The 20,479-nt window shown below is 59.6% G+C and overlaps 2 protein-coding genes and 1 long non-coding RNA gene across 8 annotated transcripts; 2 read left to right on the forward strand and 1 right to left on the reverse strand.

Annotated features, from left to right (window-relative positions):
* The first annotated feature begins 542 nt into the window (after positions 1 to 542).
* On the forward strand, positions 543 to 5,705 carry LOC144290175 (putative threonine protease PRSS50). The gene is made up of 6 exons (XM_077859143.1): positions 543 to 681; positions 780 to 1,109; positions 2,289 to 2,451; positions 3,440 to 3,723; positions 4,834 to 5,000; positions 5,349 to 5,705. Exons 1-6 carry the CDS (start codon positions 558 to 560, stop codon positions 5,577 to 5,579), a joined length of 1,299 nt encoding a protein of 432 aa, XP_077715269.1. The 5' UTR covers positions 543 to 557; the 3' UTR covers positions 5,580 to 5,705.
* Positions 5,706 to 6,794: 1,089 nt separating this feature from the next.
* On the reverse strand, positions 6,795 to 15,822 carry TMIE (transmembrane inner ear). 6 transcript variants are annotated; one of them, XM_077859146.1, is made up of 5 exons: positions 15,690 to 15,704; positions 13,710 to 13,923; positions 11,953 to 12,070; positions 8,437 to 8,586; positions 6,795 to 8,108 (listed from the first exon to the last, which is right to left on the reverse strand). In XM_077859146.1, exons 3-5 carry the CDS (start codon positions 12,002 to 12,004, stop codon positions 8,008 to 8,010), a joined length of 303 nt encoding a protein of 100 aa, XP_077715272.1. In that variant the 5' UTR covers positions 12,005 to 12,070; positions 13,710 to 13,923; positions 15,690 to 15,704; the 3' UTR covers positions 6,795 to 8,007. The 6 variants fall into 6 exon arrangements, with proteins under 6 accessions (XP_077715272.1, XP_077715271.1, XP_077715273.1 ...); XM_077859145.1 differs by lacking the exon at positions 15,690 to 15,704 and adding an exon at positions 15,120 to 15,279 and having other exon boundaries at positions 13,710 to 13,997; XM_077859147.1 differs by lacking the exon at positions 13,710 to 13,923 and having other exon boundaries at positions 15,690 to 15,822.
* A 66-nt stretch (positions 15,823 to 15,888) lies between these two features.
* Positions 15,889 to 17,969, forward strand: LOC144289291 (uncharacterized). Its single transcript, XR_013357259.1, has 2 exons — positions 15,889 to 16,182; positions 17,716 to 17,969. It is a non-coding gene; the product is annotated as an uncharacterized LOC144289291 (long non-coding RNA).
* Positions 17,970 to 20,479: the final 2,510 nt, after the last annotated feature.

Genomic DNA, 20,479 nt, shown 5'->3' on the forward strand with positions numbered 1-20,479 from the left:
CCTACATGGTCTTTCCCAAACAGAGAGACCTGTTAAGAGAAGAATATTGGCTGAATGGAGGTGGGGGTGGGGTGTGGGGATGCTGCTTAAAATGATGCAATCTTCAAAAATCCTTCGGGAAGACCTTTTCAGCTGCTTAGTTTCAGTGCCCTGGGGCCAAGCCCCCCTGTAGTTAGCAGGCTGGGGGGAAGGTGGGCCACTTGGAAATCCGGGAGGCCAGCCCCAGGGTTGGGGCTCATCTCACCAGGGGAAGGATGAAAGCCTGAAACCAGCCCAGGGCAGCGGGCTGCGGGGGCGAGGAGGTCCAGGGATTGGCTGGGCTAGATTGAAGGGGACTCCGGGAAGGGCCTGGCCAGGGGGGCAGAGGTGTGGTGCAGAGGGGAAGCCGGCGGGCGCACTCGGGGAGCGCCCCCGCGGGCGGCCACTGGGGGGCGCCCGCGCGGGCCCGGGGCAGGAGCGCGCTCGTCCCCGCACAGCGGACGCCGGCGCGGGCGGCAGAAGGGGGCGCCGTCGCGAGAGGAGCTCCGCCGCGCGCTCGCTGCCACCCCCACCCCCGGATGGAGCCTGCGTGCAGGACGCGCGCCCGCGGGCAGGGCCGCCAGGGCCCCGGGGCGTCCGCCCTTCCGCTGCTGCTGCTGCTGCTGCTGCTGCTGCTGCCACCGCTGCCGCCGAGGCCCGCGGGTGAGCCCCCCTCCCCCGCCCCTCCCCGCCCGCAGTCCCCCGGGGCCTCCACTGACCCGTCCCGGCCTCGTCCGACTCCGCTGTGCGTCCTTCCGCAGGCTGCGTGGCTGGCCCGGCGCCAGGGACACCGCCCGAGCCCGCTTCCGACGACCCTGGCGTCCCCTGTGACCCCGGGGCCACCTGCCCCTCAGGCGGGCCTCGCCTCCCCCGCCAGGCCCCCACCGACCCGGACCCGCCGCAGCCCTCGACCTCCCGGGCCTCGCCGGCCTCGCCGACCTCCCCGGCCTCGCCGGCCTCCCCGGCCTCCCCGGCCTCCCCGGCCTCGCCGACCTCGCCGGCCTCCCCGACCTCCCCGGCCTCCCCGGCCTCCCCGACCTCCCCGACCTCCCCGGCCCCGACCGCGACTGTTACTGAAGAGGTATTCCGCAGTGAGTACCGTGGCCTCACCGGGGAGGAGGGTGCGGGGCGGAGGAAGGGGCAGGCAGGAGGGAGAAGAGAGTCCCTTTTGCAAAGGTTTTTACGGAGCATCTCCTGTGGGCCCGCCTGGTGAGGGCCCGCCTGGTGAGGGCCCGCCTGGTGAGGTCGGAAGCAACGGGAGTCCGAGGGGCCTGGGGTGGGCTGCGTGTTTCCGCCTCCCTCAACCGACCCAGGAGGCTCCCAGCCAGGGATTTAGGGGATCTCCGCACAGCTTCCTGGAAGCCTTCCCGTGGCTCTGGGGGTCGCACCCATAGGCCACCGTCTTTCCAGCAGTGGCTTTTCCAGCATGTTGAGCGAGGATCCACAGAATTACTTCCTATCCTGGAACTCCGAGCCCCTGACCTAGCGCGTGCAGACGTCCCCCTCTGTTAGGCTGGACACACACGGGTGCCAGCCCATGCACGCTGATCTCACAACCCACTAACTGCCCAGAAAACACCAGGGCTGGGCTCCTGTGAGATTGGATGCATGCATCTTCAGGGTGAGAACTTTTCCAGAGTGGCTGTACCCACCAACATCCCCCCCACCCAAACCAGCAGTGAGCAAGCTGGAGCGGTAACCCTCACCAACACTTGGTGTCGGGTGGGTGAATTTTGCCTGGCAGGTGGTGTGGAGCAGAGCCTCAGTGTGCTGCAAGTCTACACTTCCCGGAGGACCAGCTTCTGTGTTGGCGCGGCGGGGGTGTCATCCTGGGGGTGTGTCTGTTCATGCCCCTGGCCCACTCTCCTTTTGGGTCGTGTCAGTGAATCACAGGAGGGCTCCCAGAGGAGGCAGAGGGGACTGCCTGGGCCGAAGTAGAAAGGGCCAGATGGAAACGGGGATGAGTTTCTGAAGGATCTGGCCAGAGCTCGCGGGGCCAAGGCTGCACCAGGCTGGTGACTGGAAACCTCTGGGGCTCATGCTTTGGGAGCAGAGAGAGTGCTCCCTGGGGGACACTGAGGCCCTTTGGAGGCTGCAGACTGCAGTCCTCATGTGGAAAAAGAGAAATCCAGTGGGAAAAGAGAATCACTGCCTGAGTGTGGCCCACAGCTGGAGAGGCAGGAGGTGGGGCTGAGGGGAGGCAAGGGATGGTGCCTTGGGATGGGGCTGCGGGGTCCCATGCTGCATCAAGCTCTCACCTTCCTCCTCAGCCTGTGGCTCCTCCCAGGAGCAGGACCCCACCCTCAGGGACCCGGAGTCCATGGCTCGGCGGTGGCCATGGATGGTCAGTGTGCAGGCCAATGGCACACATATCTGCGCAGGGACCCTCATTGCCTCCCAGTGGGTGCTGACTGTGGCCCACTGCCTGATCCAGTGAGTCGGGGCCTAGGTGGGTGGGTGGAAAGGTCGCAGGTCCTTCAGCAGCTGCTGTGCCCTCTGCACTTCCCCGAGATCCTGGCCCCCGCCTCACTCCTGCTCTCAGCAAGGGGAGGCTGAGTCCCAAAGATTCCTTGTCCGAGGATGGGTGGGGGGGTTGTGCTGCTCCCCTCACCTGGCTCCCCAATCCTTCACAGTCATGCCACAGATAAGCGACGGGGGCTTGGAAGCCCCTGGCCAGGGCCTCCTTTCTGTTGCTAGCCAGAAAGGAGGTCCTAATTCTTTCATTCCACACCCTTTGCTTCTGTTACTCATTCCTGCCTCCGCGTGACCCATAGCCTTTGACACTCCCTTGAAGCCGGGCCCTGGCCTGGGCCCTGGGGGCAGAGAGGGGACACATAACTCCTCTTGGGTTGCTGGGGAAGGCAGATGAGAAGACAGGTGCTCACAGGGGAGTCTAGGCAATGTGGGGCCGAGAGAGGGCATGCCCATCTTTGGGAGCCAGAGCAGCGGCCTGAGGGCAACATTTGTGCTGCCTGGAAGAGCCTGCTCCAAGTCTAAGCGCCGACCTGGACACTTGAGGGCCATATTGGGAAAGGAGGCTGGAGGGCTGATTGATGGTGCCAGGCCTCTGTCACTTCCAGGGCGCAGCTCGGGGTGCCAGACAGAGTCCAGAGTTTGGAACCAGAGAACACTGGATCCATGTCCCAGCTCTGCCACTTGCTGGCTGTGTAGCCTTGGAGCTGATTGCTAGGCTTCTCTGAGCCTCAGTTTTCATCTCCATGAAGTACAGGGTTGCTGTAGAGGCTGGGCCACATAGTGTGTGAGCAGGGCCCTGTTCACATCTGTTGTGAGAGGGCTGGGGGTCAGGGGGCTTGAAGCAGGTGGGTGGTCTGCCTGTATTTGCTCCGAGTGTGACAATGGAGTGGAGGCATGGGGTGCGGTGCCTGGAGCTGATGACAGACCCCCCTCGTGTTTCCCCTAGGCATGATTTTACCTATTCAGTGCGGGTGGGGAGTCCAAGGATTGATGAGGTGTCTCAGACGACATCTGACATCCCGGTATACCAGGTCATCTTAAACAAAGAGTACCGGTCCCGTCAGTACTGGTCCTGGGTGGGCCGGGCCAACGACATTGGCCTCCTCAAGCTCGCATGGGCAGTCACGTACAACAAGTACGTCTGGCCCATCTGCCTGCCTGGCTTGGACTTTGAGGTGAAGGACGGCTCCTTCTGCACTGTGACAGGCTGGGGACTCCCCAGGGTTAACGGTGAGTCCAGGCTTCCCCAGACTGGATGGGGAGGTGGGGTGAGAGAGGACCCAGGTGCAGGCTGGGTTCTCCCATGGACAGATGTTTCTGAGACACCTTCCTGTCGCAGTCTCCTCATCTTCCCCTTAGGGGTCTTGGCAGTGAGTGCATCATGGCCATTCAGGCCTTAGGGGTTCCAGATTGCCCATGAACCCTCAGCCCCAGGCCAGGACTTCCTGGAAGGCAGAGGGGCACAGAGTAATAACTCACTGTCTGTGTGCAATCCCAGGACGTCCAGGACTTGAAGCAGAACATCTGGAAGTGAGAGGAGCTGTAAAAAGTTCCCCCAAAGATCCCACATGGTTGGCTAGGGGCAATGTGCACCCTTAGAGTTTGAAAGTCACTGAGTCCACATGTGGCTTCCCTCTGCCCCCAGTGGACCTCACTTGATCCCTTTATCATCACAAGGGATGGAGCAAGGCCCAGAGAGTGGGAGTGTCGTCCTGGGCCCATCCAGGGGGCATTTCCTTATGAGTGTTAGGAATGCCCAGTGCATTCAGGGAGCCCCTGTTTTTCATAAGAGAGGTGCTCTTCCCTATGGCTTCAGGGAGCCAGCTTGCCAAAAAATTGGTGGCTCCAGCTTCGGGGTGAGGTTGGCTGTCTCTCCTGCCATAGCCTATCTGGGGAATGGCTGAGGATGGTTGGAAGTCTGTCTGTCCCCGAGGGGCTCTGGCTAGAGACAGAGTCATACTGGTGAGAGGGAGGAGGAGACAGGACAAGGGAGGGAGGGAGGGGAGGACACAGTTCCTGGGGCCCAGAGAGGGGGGTCCAGGCTAGCTAGGGTGGAAGAGGCCTTTGGGGAAGACTTGAGTAAAGGAGGGATTTGGACCTGTGAGGGGCTGGGCAGGCCTTTGAGATGGAGACAGAAGGCAAGCCTCTAAAGTAGGAACAGACCCTGTGGATGGGTCTCTATAGGGCTGAGGTCAGGCTGGGCATCCTGCTTCAAAATCTCTAGGAGCGGCTCATCAGAGGCTGGAGGAGTGGGCCCGGGGCAGAGGACAGCCACCAGGCGGGTAGCAGCGGGCGGCAGCGATAGGCGCCAAGCCTGAACTGTGAGGGCCTGTCCCACAGGCATATGGCCCCAGTTCCAGACCATTCAGGAGAAGGGGGTCACCATCCTGAACAGCAAGGCGTGTGACAAGATATACCACAAGATCTCCAAAGTCCCCAAAATGGTTCGGATCGTGGACTCCAAGATGGTCTGTGCAGAGGACTTTGACAGGGAGCAGTTTTGCTACGTGAGCACCTCTCTCCTTGCCCTCTCACCTCCAGGGGCCCTGGCCAGGAGTGGTGTCGGGGTGCAGGGTGGCCAGGCTCAAAGGGGAGGGATGGGAGACCAGAGGGAGAGATGGGAGATGAAGGTTGGAGAGGAGGAAGAAGTGGGATGGAGAACCCCTCTGAGGGAGGTCTCCTGGGTCTGGACCTCTAGGGCACCTGTCAGGTATGTGACCCCCTGGGTGGGTGGGGTGGGGGCTGTGGGAGAGATGTGGTGTGAGGTCACTGTGCTTGTCCTAGAGCTGGGGCGTATCTCCCTCTGGCCACACCTAGCCCCCCTGATCCTCCTTGTTTCCCGCCTCTCCCCACAGGAGATAAGTGGTGAGCCCTTGGCCTGTTCTGTGGACACCATGTGGTACCTGGTGGGCCTGGTGAGCTGGGGCCCTGGCTGCTCGAAGAGTGAGGCCCCACCCATCTACCTGCAGGTCACCTCCTACCAGCGCTGGATCTGGGAACGTGTCAGTGGGCAGGACCTTCCCGCCCCATCCAGGGCCCTGCTCCTGGTGCTATCACTGCCCCTTGGCCTGCTCTCGGCCCTCTGACACCCTCATGGTGTCCCTGGGGTTGCTGTCCTCACCCTCTGTGCCCAGGATCCTGCAGGTGTTGCTCCCCTGGCCCCACAGGGCAGGGCAGATGTGAAGTGCTTCATTAAACGCTTCTCTTCCCCAGCTGCTTCCTTCCTGGGCCTGCTTGAGCTGGAGGTGATGAGTGAGCCAGATGGGGGTGCAAGGGGGGACTCCAGATCATCTCTACTGGAAAGTGCAGAGCCTCCAGTCCACCTCCACCTGCAGTATATAGGGATGATCCTGGGGTCTAGAACGTAGCATCCAGGCTGAAGCTGAGCTGCCAGGACAGTGAGGCCAGGGAGGTGAGTGTGTTTTCTGTGATACTTTAGTGGGAATCAGGCTCTCCTCCATGTTGGTCTGTCCCCTGGCCAGGAGCTGGAACCACCCTGTCATTGCCCCGAAGCACTGTAGTGAACTTTGACCTTCCGCCTGCCTAGAGCCTGGGGCAGGTGCCCACTGGCATCAGACATCATCCATCAGCAGCGGAGCCTGTCCCTAGAAGACTAGTAGAGGCCACAGGTCAGAGGCTAGTGAGCAGCTGGCAGGGCAGATGCAGCCCAGGCCGAGACTCCCCCCAGGCTTTACCAGCTGCTTCTCAGTGTGACTTCCAGTGGCCTCTGCCCCTCTGGGCTTCTGCTGCCAGAGCCACACAGGAGGGCTCCGGCCTGTATGAGTAGTGTGACTTTTGCCACGACCTGAACTTTCTGCACAAGAAGCCCACAGGCTGGACTGTGAGGGCTGAGTCAGGGCTCCTTCCTGGCAGTGTGAGCGCTCAGAGCCCACAGCAGGGCCTCTGCAATTTCTCTGGCCCCTCACCTGCTCCATGGCCAATGTCTGCCTGGATCCCTCTCTTTGTAGAATAGTGATCCAGCTCCAGGTCGGGATCCAGATTTGACTCCTCTTGAGTCCCCAGCAGTGTGCTCAGACCATGGAAGGCAAAGTGGCGTGGTGGGGCCAGGAGTAGAGAGAGGGTGGCTTCCTCCCCGGTCTCCACACCCAAGCTGGCTGCAGCTGCCCCTCTGCCCCTTGGCCACCACTTCTCCCTCTGGCTCATCCTAATTCAGGCTGGGAGAAAAGTCGGAATTGGGGGGAGCTGCAGCTTGGCCTGTGCCACCTCTCACTGCTGTGTCACCCTCCACACGTATGATCTGGGGACAGGGCATCCCGCAGGGTCATCTCAGGTCACTCAGGTACGAGAAGGCACTCAGCTTTATTTATACAAATCTCTGCAGGCTGCCAAGGCAGAGGCAGCGTGAGATTTTCCAGCAGCTCCCCCCGCCCCCACCCGGGCTCAGGAAACTCTGGTGTCTCCTTAGTTTCCAGGCCCAGATCTGAGTACTATCTTGAAATCCCTCTGCATGGCCCCTCCCCGAAGATTCAGTCTTTGGGTGGTGGTTGGGCCTTTACCCTCTGGTCAGTAGTGATTCTCTGAGGCGCTGTAGTTGAGACAGTAGAAGAGGAAGCTGTGTGCTGTTCTGCTTAACAGGCACAAGGCTGGTTGCTGCCTCAGCCCCTGACTGCCCTCTGCGGTGGTCCCCTAGGGCCCCGACAACCCCCACCACCTCAAAGGGACCTCTGGCACAGATCAGTGCTTCCCTTGGCTTCTTCAGGATTCCCTGGTCCCCCAAGATGGGACCCAGCTACCAGCCTTCTTCCCTTCTCCCTTTGGCCCGTTGGCCTCAGCCTTCTGCATCCCTGACTGATCCCCTACAGCCCCAGCCCTGAACCCCCAGGCCTCACGCTTGGCCTACAGACAACCTCAGCGCCAGTGCAGTGCAGCTGCCCATGGTACATGGGCACATGGTATCTGCTGGGCTGAAGTTCCCCTGCCTCTGGGCAGCTCTAGTCACTGCCCCGGCCAGGACCCCTGCTGGGCCTGGAGTGGTTCCCTGGCCACTAGGGCTGCTATCTAGAGAAGTCGGAGAGCCTCGTGCTGCCACAGCTTCCCCTAGCCACAGCTTCCTCACGGCCAGCCCGGGTGTGGCCTCACACTCTAGCCCATTCAGTTCAGCCATCTCCTCCCAAGAGAGCCCATTTCCCATCACCCCCGTAGAGCCACTGCTGTTCCCCGCAGAAGGGACAGAGGCGCGTCTGGGTGGATGTGAAGCCACTCTGGATCTGCAGGGGGGAGCAGTGGCCCAAGACCACCTTTGCTGAGCGGCCATGTGGCTGAGGCGAAAGGAGCGGAGTCCAGGCTTGAAGGCAGGACACCAGGTGCAGTCCTGTCCCTGCCCCTGATGGGCCATACGGATGGGGCTGCAGCAGCCTCCTCGGAGCCAAGAAGAGGGTGTTCTGTAACCTCTGTGGTCCATGGATGACCTTGGAGTCCAAGATGCCTGGACCCCTGCCAGGACTTGAGCACCAGGGCCAGCCAGCTCCAGTTGCCACCTCTAAGAAGTCCTCCTCATTTCTCCCCTTTCTTCTTCTTGGCCTCATTCTTCTCATCCTCCTCTACCTTGATGGCCACTGTATCCACACTGTCCTTCTTTTTCTTCTTTTTATCCTCTGTAGGGTAAAGGAGAGGTGGGTAGTAGGGGTGAGGCAGGGTCCTAGGGCCCAGATCAGATCCTCCCGCCTCCAGCCCTTCGTTGCTTCCTTCCAAGCCTCTCCTACCTGCAGAAGAGCTCCTTGCATTACCTGCCTCACACTGGGACCCATTTCTGGGCTCTGGTCTCCAGGGACAGGGCTGACTCCCCGTCCTGAATTTAATGCAGGCAGAGGGGAGGCGCAGGGCCACCCTTGGTCAGCGGAACTGAGGAGCTAACTGGCTGGCCCAGCTGAGACAGGTGGTGGCAGGGGGTGCGAGGGGTGCTGGGGCTCCTGGTTCACTCACCTCCGGGGATCTCTGTGAGCTCGTTGAGGGGTGGCACCGTCTCCAGCTTGTCCGTGTACATCTTGGCGGCCTTCCGCTGCAGGTACCGGGCTTCAATCTCCTTCCGGGTCCGTGGCACGCGGCAGTTGAAGACACAGCACAGGGTGATAACTGTAGGGGGGACGGGGTGGGCTTGGCCGAGGCTGGAGCTCAGACACCCACCCCAGGGATGGGACCCAGATCTCAGACCTGTCCTCACCTACCCACGGGTGCCTCACCCAGGAGATGCTGGCTGAAGGCTCAAGACCCCTGTGGGCTCTGGGATTTCCGAGCCCTCTCTCCTAAGCCGGGCCGACCTCAGGCAGTCGCACCAGGGGCCACTCTCAGAAGGGCCTTGCACTTGGCTTAATGCTCTGCTGTCACTGTTCCTAACGGTTTCTGACCAAGGGGTCTCACACTTTCATTCTGCACAGGCCACCAGGTCATGTCATTGGTCTGGCTTTCTGGCTAGACCGAGGCCCCTGGAGGGCAGGGCAGAGGCCTGCATGGTGACGGTGACAGTGACAGTGACTCAAGCTCCAGCCGCCCCAAGGCTGTCCTGTGTTCCCACCCAGGGCTCCTGGAGCTTCCTCCTTCCTCCTCCCCAAGCTCCTGAGAGGAGCTCAGACAGTGGAGGACATGCCCGTGTCCTCCTCATCCTCCCTGAGGACAAGCCTAGGCTTCTCCTGGCTGCGAGAGCCCACCAGCGGGCACAGACCCTGCCCTGGGGCGTTCACCTCAGACAGTTATTCCAGGGCGGTTTTCCGGCTGAGGGCAGCTGTGCCCACGCGAGCTGGGCCAGAGAACGGAGCTGCCCTGTCTAGTGACAGGCAGGGTAGGACAGGGCTGCCAGGACCCGGCTGGACTGAGTTTATTTTTCTAAGGCCCCACAGTCTGACCACCTTGGCCCCAGCCTCAGGGGAGGGGACGGGGCTGCTTCCTATTATAAATCAGATGACAAGACATAACTTCCTGGCAGACTTCTGGGGGCATGAGGGCCAAACAGGACAAGCCAGGCCTATTTTAGGGAAGATGGATCAGGCCAGTGTAGCCGGGGCTGGAGCACTCTTTGGGGTCAGTTTGTGTAACCCCTTCAGCCAAATCTTGTGGCCGCACTAAGTCTTGCCCAGATTCACAGAATGAAAAAAAAAAAAAAGAATGTATGAATGCATGAATACATAAGACGATCTCAAAGCCTTTGCTCCTGAGGATGGAATGGGACTCCCCAAGGGATGGGTGGGAGTGGCTGACAGCATCCAGGACCTCTGGGGGGCTGCACGAGACCCCAGGGGTAGGTCTGACTCTGCACTGCTGTGAGGGGTAAATGACGAGCTGTTCTTCAAAGAGCCGGGTTCTGGCCTCCTCAGGCCCCTGTGTGTAGGTCTGTGGCCCCGACCCTGCTGGCTTGGGCCGCCTCTCCCAGCCACCCGCCAGGCACGTCCTCGCGCCGCGCCGTGCTTACTCAGGCTCTCCACAAAGGCTGGTCCCAGGCACTGCGAGGCCGAGGCCGGCGGGGCTTCGAAGGGAGCTCAGCTATTGGCACCTAGGAGCAGGGTTCAGACACCGCCCCTCACTCCAGGCCTGCCCCACCCAGCCTGGCTGGTCACTTCTCTTCAAAGAAGGAAGAAAAAACAAAAACAAAAACGATGTGTCTTGGATGGAGTTCCAGGGCCCGGACAGGGAGCTGGAATGTGAGTCCCCAGGCTGGAGGGACCTCTAGAGGCACCCCCTTCGAACCCCCAGACCCTCCACACAAGGTCCTGGGGTGATACGCCACTGACAGTGGCACCACCTTGGCCCAGGCACACTGGGAAGCAGGAAAGAGGCTTCCTCCCCAGGACGTGGGGCTGTGCCGTCCCTACTCCCTAGGGCTCTGCACGGAAGGCAGCGAGTGGCGACCAGCTGCACAGAGGGCTTTGGGACTCTCAGTCTTTAGTAGGGAATCGAATTGAGGAGTGCGAGCTGGTCTTTTTCTTCATGTTCAAACTCCTCTTTGGGTCCAAGCTAACTTTGTGTGGCCCTGGGCACCTCCACCATCCGGGGCTGAGCAGAGCCTGCAGAGGCCATTCTGTGTTTAGAGGCCCCTCCGTGCCCTCACTCCTGCTCCCTGGAGTTCCCCAGAGAGGCTTCCTGGCCCTGCACCCTACTCTGTTCCTTATAGGCAGATGCTTCCCTGAACCCTGCCTTTTGGTGACGGGATGGGAGGTGGAGGGCATGGTTTCCTCTCTGGACACCTGGAGTGGGGCGGCAGGCACGACCAGCTGGCTATAGGGCCTCCACTGAGAAGCCTGATGGGTTCTTGTCCTGGCTAGGAATGAAATGCAGCCTCTTGCTCAGATCCTGCTCCTACCCCAGCCATGAAGATACGGTGATGGTGGGATGTGCGTATTTTCCCACAACAAGGGCCTTTCTGGTGCCAGGAGAAGCACATGTAAATCAGATGTCCTTGTCTCCCTTGGAGTCCTTACATCTGGGTGGGCCCTCTGCTGGGGCACTGCCCTCCAGGGGACCTCATCCTGGGACAGCTCCAGCTAGCACTTAAATGCCATTTTGGCTCCCCTGACCTGGGATGCACTCCGTGAGAGTCCTGTAGGGGTTCCTGGAGACCTTGCGTGGAAGCCGTTGCCTCCTACCTCTGCCTACACCATCCCCTCTGCCTGGAATGCTTCTCCAGCTGCCTACCTGGCAAAACTGCACAAGACCTCCCGACGAGCTGCAGCTAAGAGGACCCTTAGCTCTGTGAAGCCTGTGCAGGGGAGTGGGTTTTCTTTGCTGCCTTGCCTGCCTCTGCCCCGATCCTTTGGTGGGTGAGAGCTTGCACCAGACTCTACGTTGTACCCTGGCGGCCTCCCCCATCCACCGGCATCTCTCTGCCCCCTTTCCCCAACTCCCTTACTCTGGAAGGGCTGAAGAGAGCACGCCAGGCCCATTTCTGTTGTGAGTTTGCATCAAGCAACACCCAGTCCCAGGAGAGGAAGGGGGCTCCTGCTTTTAATCGAGGTGGGTGTGAGTCATTCCAGGGGAACGGGATTTGACAAGGCACAGTTTGCAGCCTGGGAGCCACATCTGCCGGGCGTCTGGGGAGCCTCTACGCTGAGCTGTGGCCAAGGATGGCCTTGCTGGGGCCTCTGGGTGTGGGCCCTTTAAGCTGGCCAAGCTGCAGGAAAAGCATCAGGAGGCCAGCGATAGGGAAAAATGACACGTCCTCATCCTGGTTCAGTGGAGTCCCCTGTAATTACCGTAATTGCCATGTGGCTGTGTCCCAGTTGGGCTGAATACTTCAGGTCACCACCAGCCTGTCAGCCCTCCACAGGGACTTTGTGTAGATCAGGAGGTGCCAGAAACCACAGCGGGCCTCCTGCGGGCGACTGGCCTGCTTGCAATGCCCGGAATTGCTGTTCTGAGCCCCTGGGGGTGGTTTGGGGGGGTAGGGGGGTGGTGCAGGGTGTTGCTGTGCTCCTGCCGGGTGTGGGGGGAGGGAAGGGAGCAGCTACTCACTGATGGACAGCACGAAGAGCGAGAAGATGCCCACCACGTGCCAGAGGCGCATGTCCCAGAACACCACCGTCTCCTTGGTCAGCGGGGGCGGCTTGGGCTTGGGCGGGGCCGTGCTGGGCTGCAGGTTGGGAGAGAGGGAAGTGAGCCAGGCAGCAGCCAGGGGCTGGGGCTGGGCAGAGAGAGGCCCAGGTTTGAGGGAGGACTCAGCCCAAGTGTTCCAGAATCTCCTAGAATCAAGTGTCGTAGACATTCACGGCCACCGCCCTGGACCTTGGCAAGTTCCAATTTAGAGCCACAAGAAGAAAGCAGAGCCCCAGAAACATGGAACCAGGGACCTGGGGTACAAGGGTGCCTGGGGATAGTTGGGGACACCAAGGCCTGGAGGGCCAAAGGTGGATGGCTTGTCCCACTCAGGTTTAAGTCCCTGCTGGGCAGCCTGCTCGTCTCTCCTCATCTTCCAGTCCTGGGCCCCACAGGCAGATGGGGTCTCAGGACCAAGGCCAGAGACAAGGCGACGCCTGTGCTGTCCTGGGGGACTTTGCTCCCAAGCATCCTCCGTGTGTGTGGGGTGTGTGTGTGGAGCCGGACTCAGGGCCCGTGGCTCTGCTGCCTGGCCAGGACTCGCACCCGGTGACCTCAACTGTTGCCCATCCTGCCAGAGTCACCTCTTCTGACCAGAGGCTAGGCCAGAGTCCTCCCAGGACAGGACTGGGTAATTAGTCTGCAATGCGACAGCGGCACCTAGAGGCCAAAAGTTATACACACAGCCTGCCACCTCCCACCTGGGCAGGGAGATGCCACCCAGCCCTGGGAGTCTAGGGTAAATGGCCCTGGTGGGTCTGCGCAGGGCTGAGAGGGACATGACCCTATCTCTGTCACCAAGTTTGGCTGAGGGATGCGGTGGGGGAGGTTAGCGCTCAGAGGGAGAGAGGACCCCGGGGCATCCGTGGAATTGACTGTCTCCTGATTAACCGAATAAGGACAGACCTGGAGTCTCTTCTGATTTCTGGGAAAGAAAGGCAAGGCACAGCTCAACCACCTACCCAGTCTTTCTCCGGATCCACGAGCATGGGTTGGGCACCAACCACAAGTCAGGGGCTTCCTCATCGAAAGGACACCGCCCTGCAGCATGTGTTGGGGACACTCAGAGAGGACCAGCAACCCGTCCCAGGTAATCTGTGCGCTTGGGATTCGAACACGATTCCCGGGTATTTTCTCTTAACCAGGGTAAACTGGGATGGGTGACTTCTTTCTTCTAGGTCTCAGTGTCTCCATCTGTAACTTGAGTGGGGTGGTGCCAGGGTTTTCTGGGAAGCTCTCTCTACCCAATCAGAGTGGGAAAATTGAGATACCCCTCCTCAGCATCATCCCAGGGGCCTGACACATGCCCCTTGATAGGGTCAGACACATGTATGTGGGGTCGAGGAACATGTGTGTGGGGTCAGGCACATCTGTGGGTTTGGGACACATGTGTGTGTGGGGCTGGGACACCTGTAGGGCTGGGCACATATTTGTGTGTACAGAGCACACTTGTGATTGGAGTACGTGTGTGGTCAGACCTAAGTCTGCAGAGTCAGGGCCAGGATCTGGGCAGTGGTGGGGCCCCCGATCCTAAGGCTCAGGATGTTTGGTCCGGCTGGGCTGTATGGCTGGAAGACTCCGAGGTCTCAGATTCTGAGCCTGGGCAGCTGAGAGCCCACTTCTGACACCTTCTTGTTCTAGCCCTGTTCTGAATGCAATTGATCTTACAATCTCACCCTGATAGGGATCTTGGATAGAGGGTAACAGTTAACAGTGGGGCATCTCTGTGGTCAGCAGTGCTGGGGGTCTGAACTCCAAAGCTCGGGAGCCCCAGCCTCTCAGATGGAGAAATGATGCCGGCTGCGGTGGGTGGTGCTGTGGACTCCAGCCCTTCCCTCTCTTTCTGGTGCTTCCCTGGATCCCCTGGGCTCAGCCAGGCCCTTGCTCAGGCTGTAGGCAGATGGCAGGCAGATGGACTCCAAATGCAATTTCCCTCGATAAGCAAGGAGATGTTCTCCTGGGGGCTGAAAAGAGTCCTTGGCTCAGAACTGACATGACCCCCACCCTCAGCCTTCTTTCGCACCCAGACCAGCTCAATTTCTACACCTGAGGCCTTGGGGCAGCCAATAAGGGGCCCAGGTACACTCCGTGGGGTTCCAGCCAGCCTGGCTCCCCTTACAGGGCCACTGGAGCTGACATCTGACTCCCGCCCAGCCTTGTGATCACACCCCCTGGTCAGCAGCAGGGACAGGCTAGAATCGGGGTTCAGGGCTCTGTCTTCATGTCCCTTGGACCCTCAGGTTCAGGGCTGTGTCCTCCGAGATCCTCAAGATAAGGCTCTGTCCTCCCTCTCCCGACCTGTTCCCTGGCACCTGTCTCCGAGGGCCTAGCTGTCTATTGTTCTTCTGTCTCTCTGCTCCTGCCTGCACAGGTCTCACCCCCCCACACACAGACCCCCCGCTCCTCCCTGGCCCTGCCTTTTGGGCCTTCTCCCTCTGGCCTCATGCTCCAGATCTGGTCCGCCCCTTGGGGTCCCCTTTGCGGCTCAGCAGGAATGAGTTATGGAGGGCCAGGGAGGCTGCAATGGCCTCCACTCTTCCCCTCCCAGCCCTTTCTGGCCCCAGCCAAGCCCCTGGTCGACCACCCCAGCCACCCTCCTCACCTCTCTTGATGGGCTATCTGAGCAGCACCCCCAGCTCCCCCAGTTACGTGCCCTCTTCCAATTTATCCTCCTCCTTCCACCCCAGGACTCGTCCACAACTCTCCCCTTGCTCAGAGAGCTTTGCTGGCTCTCCATCATCACCAGGGCCAAGGAAGACCCCCAAGTCCCCGGGGTCTGCCCTGCCCACACTTCCCCTCCAGGGCCAAGTGCTTCTACCGGGAGTTGAACTCAACACACGGCTGCTCTATAAAGGGTCTCATCTTCCTGCCCCGGCCCTCCAGATTCCCAAGGCTCCGTCTCCCCCATTAGGCAGGGGACCCCGCAGGATCTCTGGCGGCAGAAGCTTTTTCCTCCAGCGGACCCTGATACCAGGGACTAGATGTCCCCCATCAGACTAGAGGTCACTGACACCAAGGACTATGCCTTCCCGCCCCCTCCCTCGCTCCCCCCGCAATAGACCTAAGGCAAGACGGCAAAGCTGTACCCCCAGTCGGACTGGGAATCCTTGGGGTCAGGGTGAGTCTCCCAGAATCGATGTCCCTGAAATCAGGGGCCGTGCCCCCCGTCAGACCAGGGACCCTGAGATTGGGGGTCCGCACAGCCGGGAGCGCTCAACCGCCAGCCCCGGGCCGAAGGGCGTCCCCCAAGCCCCGGCCCCCCAGCCCCCCCCCGCCCGCCCCGCCCGCCCCGCCCGCCTCACCTCCACCAGCTGCGCGGCGACCCCCGCGAGGCAGAGCCCCAGCGCCGCGCCGCCCAGCGCCCAGGGGGGCCCCGCGCCCCGCCGCTGCCCAGCCATCTTCGCGGCCGCAGGTGGGGGCCCGCCAGCGCCGGGCGCGGCTGCCGGCTGCCGGGGTGACTGCCCGGAGAGCCGCGCAGGCCGCCAGCGGGCATCATTTATTCATCGTCGGTGTCTGGTTCCCGCCGCCCCCACCTCCCGGGGAGTCCGATCGCCCTCCCCTAACCCGACGGGGGCGGGGGGGGGCGAGGGGTGGGAGCCGGGGCGAGGGAGGAGGGAGGACCCGCAGGGGGCAGGTCCCCAACAGCCGGTTCCCACCTTCCCGGCCCCAGTCGGGCCTCAGTTTCTCCATCTGGGGCAAGGGGAGGGGCTAGGATCTGCTGATCTAGGAGGCCCTTCCCAGTCTGACGTTCTGAATTTGAAAAACCCTACTGGACCCGGGCTGGTGGTGGTGGAGGAGGGGTGGAGGTGGGGGGAGGGGGGTTGGCAGGCAGGTCGCCATAGTGACAGGCGCTCAGGGATGTCCTGGGCTTTCTGGGTTGGCTTCCTGCCCAGAAACGGCTCTGGTCACTCTGGACACCAGAGCTAGAGGGGGGGATGGGGACCAGGGGTTGGTATGGCCAGTCTCTAATTGCGGTGCTATGGAAGGTTCCTGAAAAAGCCAGCATCTGCTGCCCCGTGGGACCGGCAAGGCTCCACCTGGAAGGGCGGGAGGACCATTTTCTGACTCTGGCTCTGAGCCTCTGCCCTAGTCTGAGCCCCAGTTTTTACTCCAGTCTGAGCTTGACCTCATACAGAGCCTGGCCCACAGGTACTCTGGTCCTCACTCCAGGAGGGGCCTTGACAACCCAGGGATGGAGGGAGGGTGTATCTGAGGAGCTGTGGAGACTAGGAGGGCTTTGGAGGAAGAAGAGGAGGAGGAGGAGGGAGATCTGGGGTGGGGAGACTCCTCTGGTCCATCCTTCCTCCTCTCCCTTTTCCTCCCTCCCTTCCTTCCTTCTTTCCTTCCTTCCATTGTTATTTATCTCCTGCCTGCTGAGTGCTGGAGAAGCAAGCAGCCCAGGTGTTGGAGCCCTGCATTCTTCATCACTAGGGACACCAGCGGAGCAGACCGAGGGGGTTTGGGCATTGGGCCCACCCTCAGAACTAGGGATCCTGTAGATTCAGAGCCTGGGGCTGGAGGGGATGGGCAAGGACCAGGGTGAGCCACAGCAGAGAGCAGAGGGCCAGCTGTGGACACCCACAGGTGACAGGGCTGGGCGATCACAAGGCAGGCAGAAAAACAGGAGAGCCACTGGTGAAGGACAGCTGGGCCAAGGGATCCTCAACAGTGGGTGGTAAAGTCTGGGGGCTGGGTGAGCACGGTCACCCCATCCTCCCCAGGCCTGTCCTAGCCAGGCAAACAGGAATTCTACTAGAGCTCAAGTCACTTGGCTGAAGTTCCCACTTCCTCATGCCATCTGTTGTAGGCCAGGCTAAGGAAAGCCTCACTGACCAGCCAGGGAGAGCACCCTTGGGACACAGGGTCAGAGAGACCTTGGCTGGACCGGGCTGAGGTTAGCGGGCCTGACCGTGGCCTTGGGCAAGCCATTACACCTGTCTGCTTTGAATTCCTCATCTATGGAATGGAGAGAGCAAGACTCTCATCAAGGGGCGGTTGGGAGGGTGATATTAAACTAAGGTTTATGGGAATGCTGAGCACATGCTGATTTTCCCTGAGAGGGAAATCATGCAGTGGCCAGCCTCCCCGCACTTCTCTGCAGGCTCTTGGACATAGTTGAGATCTTGCTGCATGCTATTTATCCTATACCTTTTTTTTTTTTTAAAGATTGTATTTATTCATGAGAGACACAGAGAGAGAGGCAGAGACATAGGCAGAGGGAAAAACAGGCTCCCCATGGGGAACCCGATGCGAGACTCCATCCCAGGACCCTAGGATCACGACCTGAGCCAAAGGCAGACGCTCAACCACTAAGCCACCCAAGTGCCCCCATCCTATACTTTTTCACCCAGAGCTTTTACCCAGCACCAGAATCTCAGATCCCCACGTGCCCCAAATGCACTGTCAAATACTGTTAGACAGGCTTTGAAGTCAAACTGACTTAAAATTAAAAGAACAGGCTGTCCTGAAACAGGACAGTTTCAAGCACTTATAACCTCAGAAGTATAAAGCTACAGATTTACAAGAAATGCAATTTGGGAGTTTACTTAAATTTCCTTTTTTGCCTCTTGTAAAGCTGGCAAAAGTTGCCTGGCAAGATTGAGGTTATTATCCAAAATTCACAAAACTAAGTGAGCGTGAAGAAACTTTAAGTATGAAACTTTCGTATTATGTTTCTTATAGATCTGTGGCCTTTATACTCTATAGCTTCTGAAGTTATTAAAGCTTAAAATGAAGTCTTCTGGGGGCACGAACATACTGACATCTGTGAGACCTCGGTGGGCTTCAATCCCTCATCTGGAAAGTGGGTATAACTGCAGTATCATGGCACCTGCGCATCACAAGCCTTCAGAAAATGCTAGTTGTTATGACTGTTGTGGCCATTGTGGGGAGACGCAGTGTGATATTATGCTGTATTAAAAACCAGTAGCACTTCATTCAATGCCTTATTGTTCAAACATTTACATTTTCCAAATTCTCCAAAGTGTGAAACACCATGGTAAGAGAAACATCCTGAAAGCTGATGCCTTCTCCATCTTTGAAGGCTCTTCTTCCTCCTCTCTGTGCACTTATGGGGAATTGAGGACCAGAAAGGGCTTGTGCCTTGTGTAAGATCACACAGGAACGGAGTGACCCTCAGACTCAGCGTGTGGCCCCCAAGCCAGGGTTCTGCCCCCTGTCCAGTAATATCTCTATTTCTTATGAAGTGCCAGATCCCCCTGCACATTACTACCAGTAGGGCCCATCAAATTTGGAGGGGGGGCAGAGCTCTAGACCCTCGGACCAGACTCCCACAGTGTCCCCTCCATGCATGGTGGCCTGAATGCTGGCCAGTGGAACCCTATTTGTCCTTTCCTTTGTGTGCTATTTTTAGCTCTTGTGGGTTTCCTGTAGGGACCTAGTCCAGTTTCCTGGGCCTTTGGGTTGGAAGCCCTGGGCAGAGTTGATTGATAATGGCCAGGGGGACCTGTGGACAGTTCACTCCTGGAGCCAGAAATCCCAGGGCTCAAGGCACAGCTCTGGGGTGGCAGAGCGTGGGGAGTGGGTATCCTTCCAGTCCCAGCTAGGCTGGATCCGGGACATCTTGGACTTAGCTTGGGCTGAAAGGGGGTGCTGGGCTGCCTTAGGCCTGGGACACAGTGCCTGGGGCCCGCTGGGAGCTGGTCATCTCTGACCTTGTTGGCCCTAGGCCTGGCCCAGAATAGCTCTGGGGCTGGGCCGGGCCTGGTGAGACCTGCATGTATATAAGCATGTGCTTGTGTCCCAGAACACTCATATACACAGGAGACAGGAGTGTGTGTGCACTCTGCACTTGCCTCTCTGTGAGTCTGAGTGTGAATCTTAGTGTGTGTTCTGTGGTGCAGTACGTAAGTCTGTGTCCGTGTGGGTGTGCACAGGGCTGCCTCCTGAAATGTGCTACATGGGAGTCCCACCCCTGTGTTCCATCGTAGATGGGTCTGTGTGGCACATGGAAGTCTACACACCACACATTCTTGTGGCTGTGGAATCGTGTATGTGTGCAGGGGATGTGGGAATGGTGTGGGTGGGTGTGTGCATATCTGTGGTGGGATTGGACAGGGGCCCTTGGCTATGTTGCAGGGGACCAAGGGCAGGTGGACCCCGTGGGGGCTGACCTTTGGGCACTGCTGGGGGCACCACAGATCACTTGGCCTTATCCGAGAGAGAAGGAGGGAGAGAGGCTTGGCAGTTTTTGCCCCATTTGGCAGATGATAAAACTCAGCTTGGCAATACTGGGGTGGACACCCAGCCTGGGGGGCAGTAGTTAAGGGAAGACCAGCCCCCAGCTTTCCAATTCCCTTAGATGTGAACAGGAAGTCTGGGCCCTGGGGAGGAAGCCGAGGGGGGCCGTCCCTTCCTTTTCCAGCCCAGGCAGCACTGTTCTCCCTCAGCTACAGGTACAGACGAGGACACTGAGACCCAAAGAGAGGAAGGGCTGGCCCAGAGAAGCCAAACACAAAATCAGCTTCCTCCTGCTCAGGGACTCTGTCCTGCCTGACTTGCTCATCTCATGTGATAAGAACACACACTCCTGGACAACCTTGCTCTCTCTACATGTGGCCATGGTCCCTCTTCAGCCCTTGACCCTCCCTCCCAAGCTCCAGAAACCCCTTGCCTGACCACCCCCATGTGTGCCAGGGAGCCCACAGACCCACTGAGACCCTGCTCATCTGGGAAGGAACCCCTGCACTGCCCTGTGCCCCTTCCACTGGGGATCTCTGGTCAGCTTGGAAGGATGGGGCATGACTCCCAAGCACTCAGACTTGAGTAGGGGGTTGCTGGGGTACCCTTTCTGCTCTTCCACTGCCTGTACGTGGCCCTGAAACCTGTGTACCACGGGAAGTGTTGGGGGAGGGGGTGCTGGTGTGACCACTGGAGGGGGACCAGGCAGCAGACAGCGGGCTCCTTTGTTACAGGCTGAATCATCGTCCTCCCTCTCCTGGGATTAGGCTTCCACCACCCTTTCCAAGGTCGCAGGGCCCGGAACACACAAGTGCTGGCTTCTCACCCTACTGGGCCATGTTGAGACCCAGGCGTGGGGGCAGGGGGGACTTCCCCAAGGTCACACAGAAAGGAATGGCGGCTGGCCACACACACCTGGCCCAAGGGGCCACTGGGCAGCCTCGGTTGACCCCACTCCTGACTTCAAGCTTCTGGAGCTCTTGGCTCATGCTTGCCCGCTGAGATTAGGAAGGATGGTGGAGGGGATCCCTGGGTGGCTCAGCGGTTCAGCGCCTGCCTTTGGCCCAGGGCATGATCCCGGAGACCCAGGATGGAGTCCTGCATCAAGCTCCCGGCATGGAGCCTGCTTCTCCCTCTGCCTGTGTCTCTGCCTTTCTCTCTCTTTCTCTCTCTATCACGAATAAATAAATACATAAATAAACTTAAAAAAAAAAAAAAAGGTGCAGCATCCAGGCCCCAGAGCCTC

This window comes from Canis aureus, chromosome 19 (assembly GCF_053574225.1).
Source record: "Canis aureus isolate CA01 chromosome 19, VMU_Caureus_v.1.0, whole genome shotgun sequence".
NCBI classification, from domain to species: Eukaryota; Metazoa; Chordata; class Mammalia; order Carnivora; family Canidae; genus Canis; species Canis aureus.

Coding starts and splice junctions, on each gene's coding strand:
- TMIE (XM_077859144.1), bottom strand. CDS start 15,431: ATGGCTGGGCAGCGGCGGGGCGCGGGGCCCCCCTGGGCGCTGGGCGGC. Junction 8,587..11,952: donor GCTCTTCGTGCTGTCCATCA/GTGAGTAGCTGC, acceptor TCCCCCCTACAG/TTATCACCCTGTGCTGTGTC. Junction 8,109..8,436: donor GCTCACAGAGATCCCCGGAG/GTGAGTGAACCA, acceptor TTTACCCTACAG/AGGATAAAAAGAAGAAAAAG.
- LOC144290175 (XM_077859143.1), top strand. CDS start 558: ATGGAGCCTGCGTGCAGGACGCGCGCCCGCGGGCAGGGCCGCCAGGGC. Junction 682..779: donor GCTGCCGCCGAGGCCCGCGG/GTGAGCCCCCCT, acceptor GTCCTTCCGCAG/GCTGCGTGGCTGGCCCGGCG. Junction 2,452..3,439: donor GTGGCCCACTGCCTGATCCA/GTGAGTCGGGGC, acceptor TGTTTCCCCTAG/GCATGATTTTACCTATTCAG.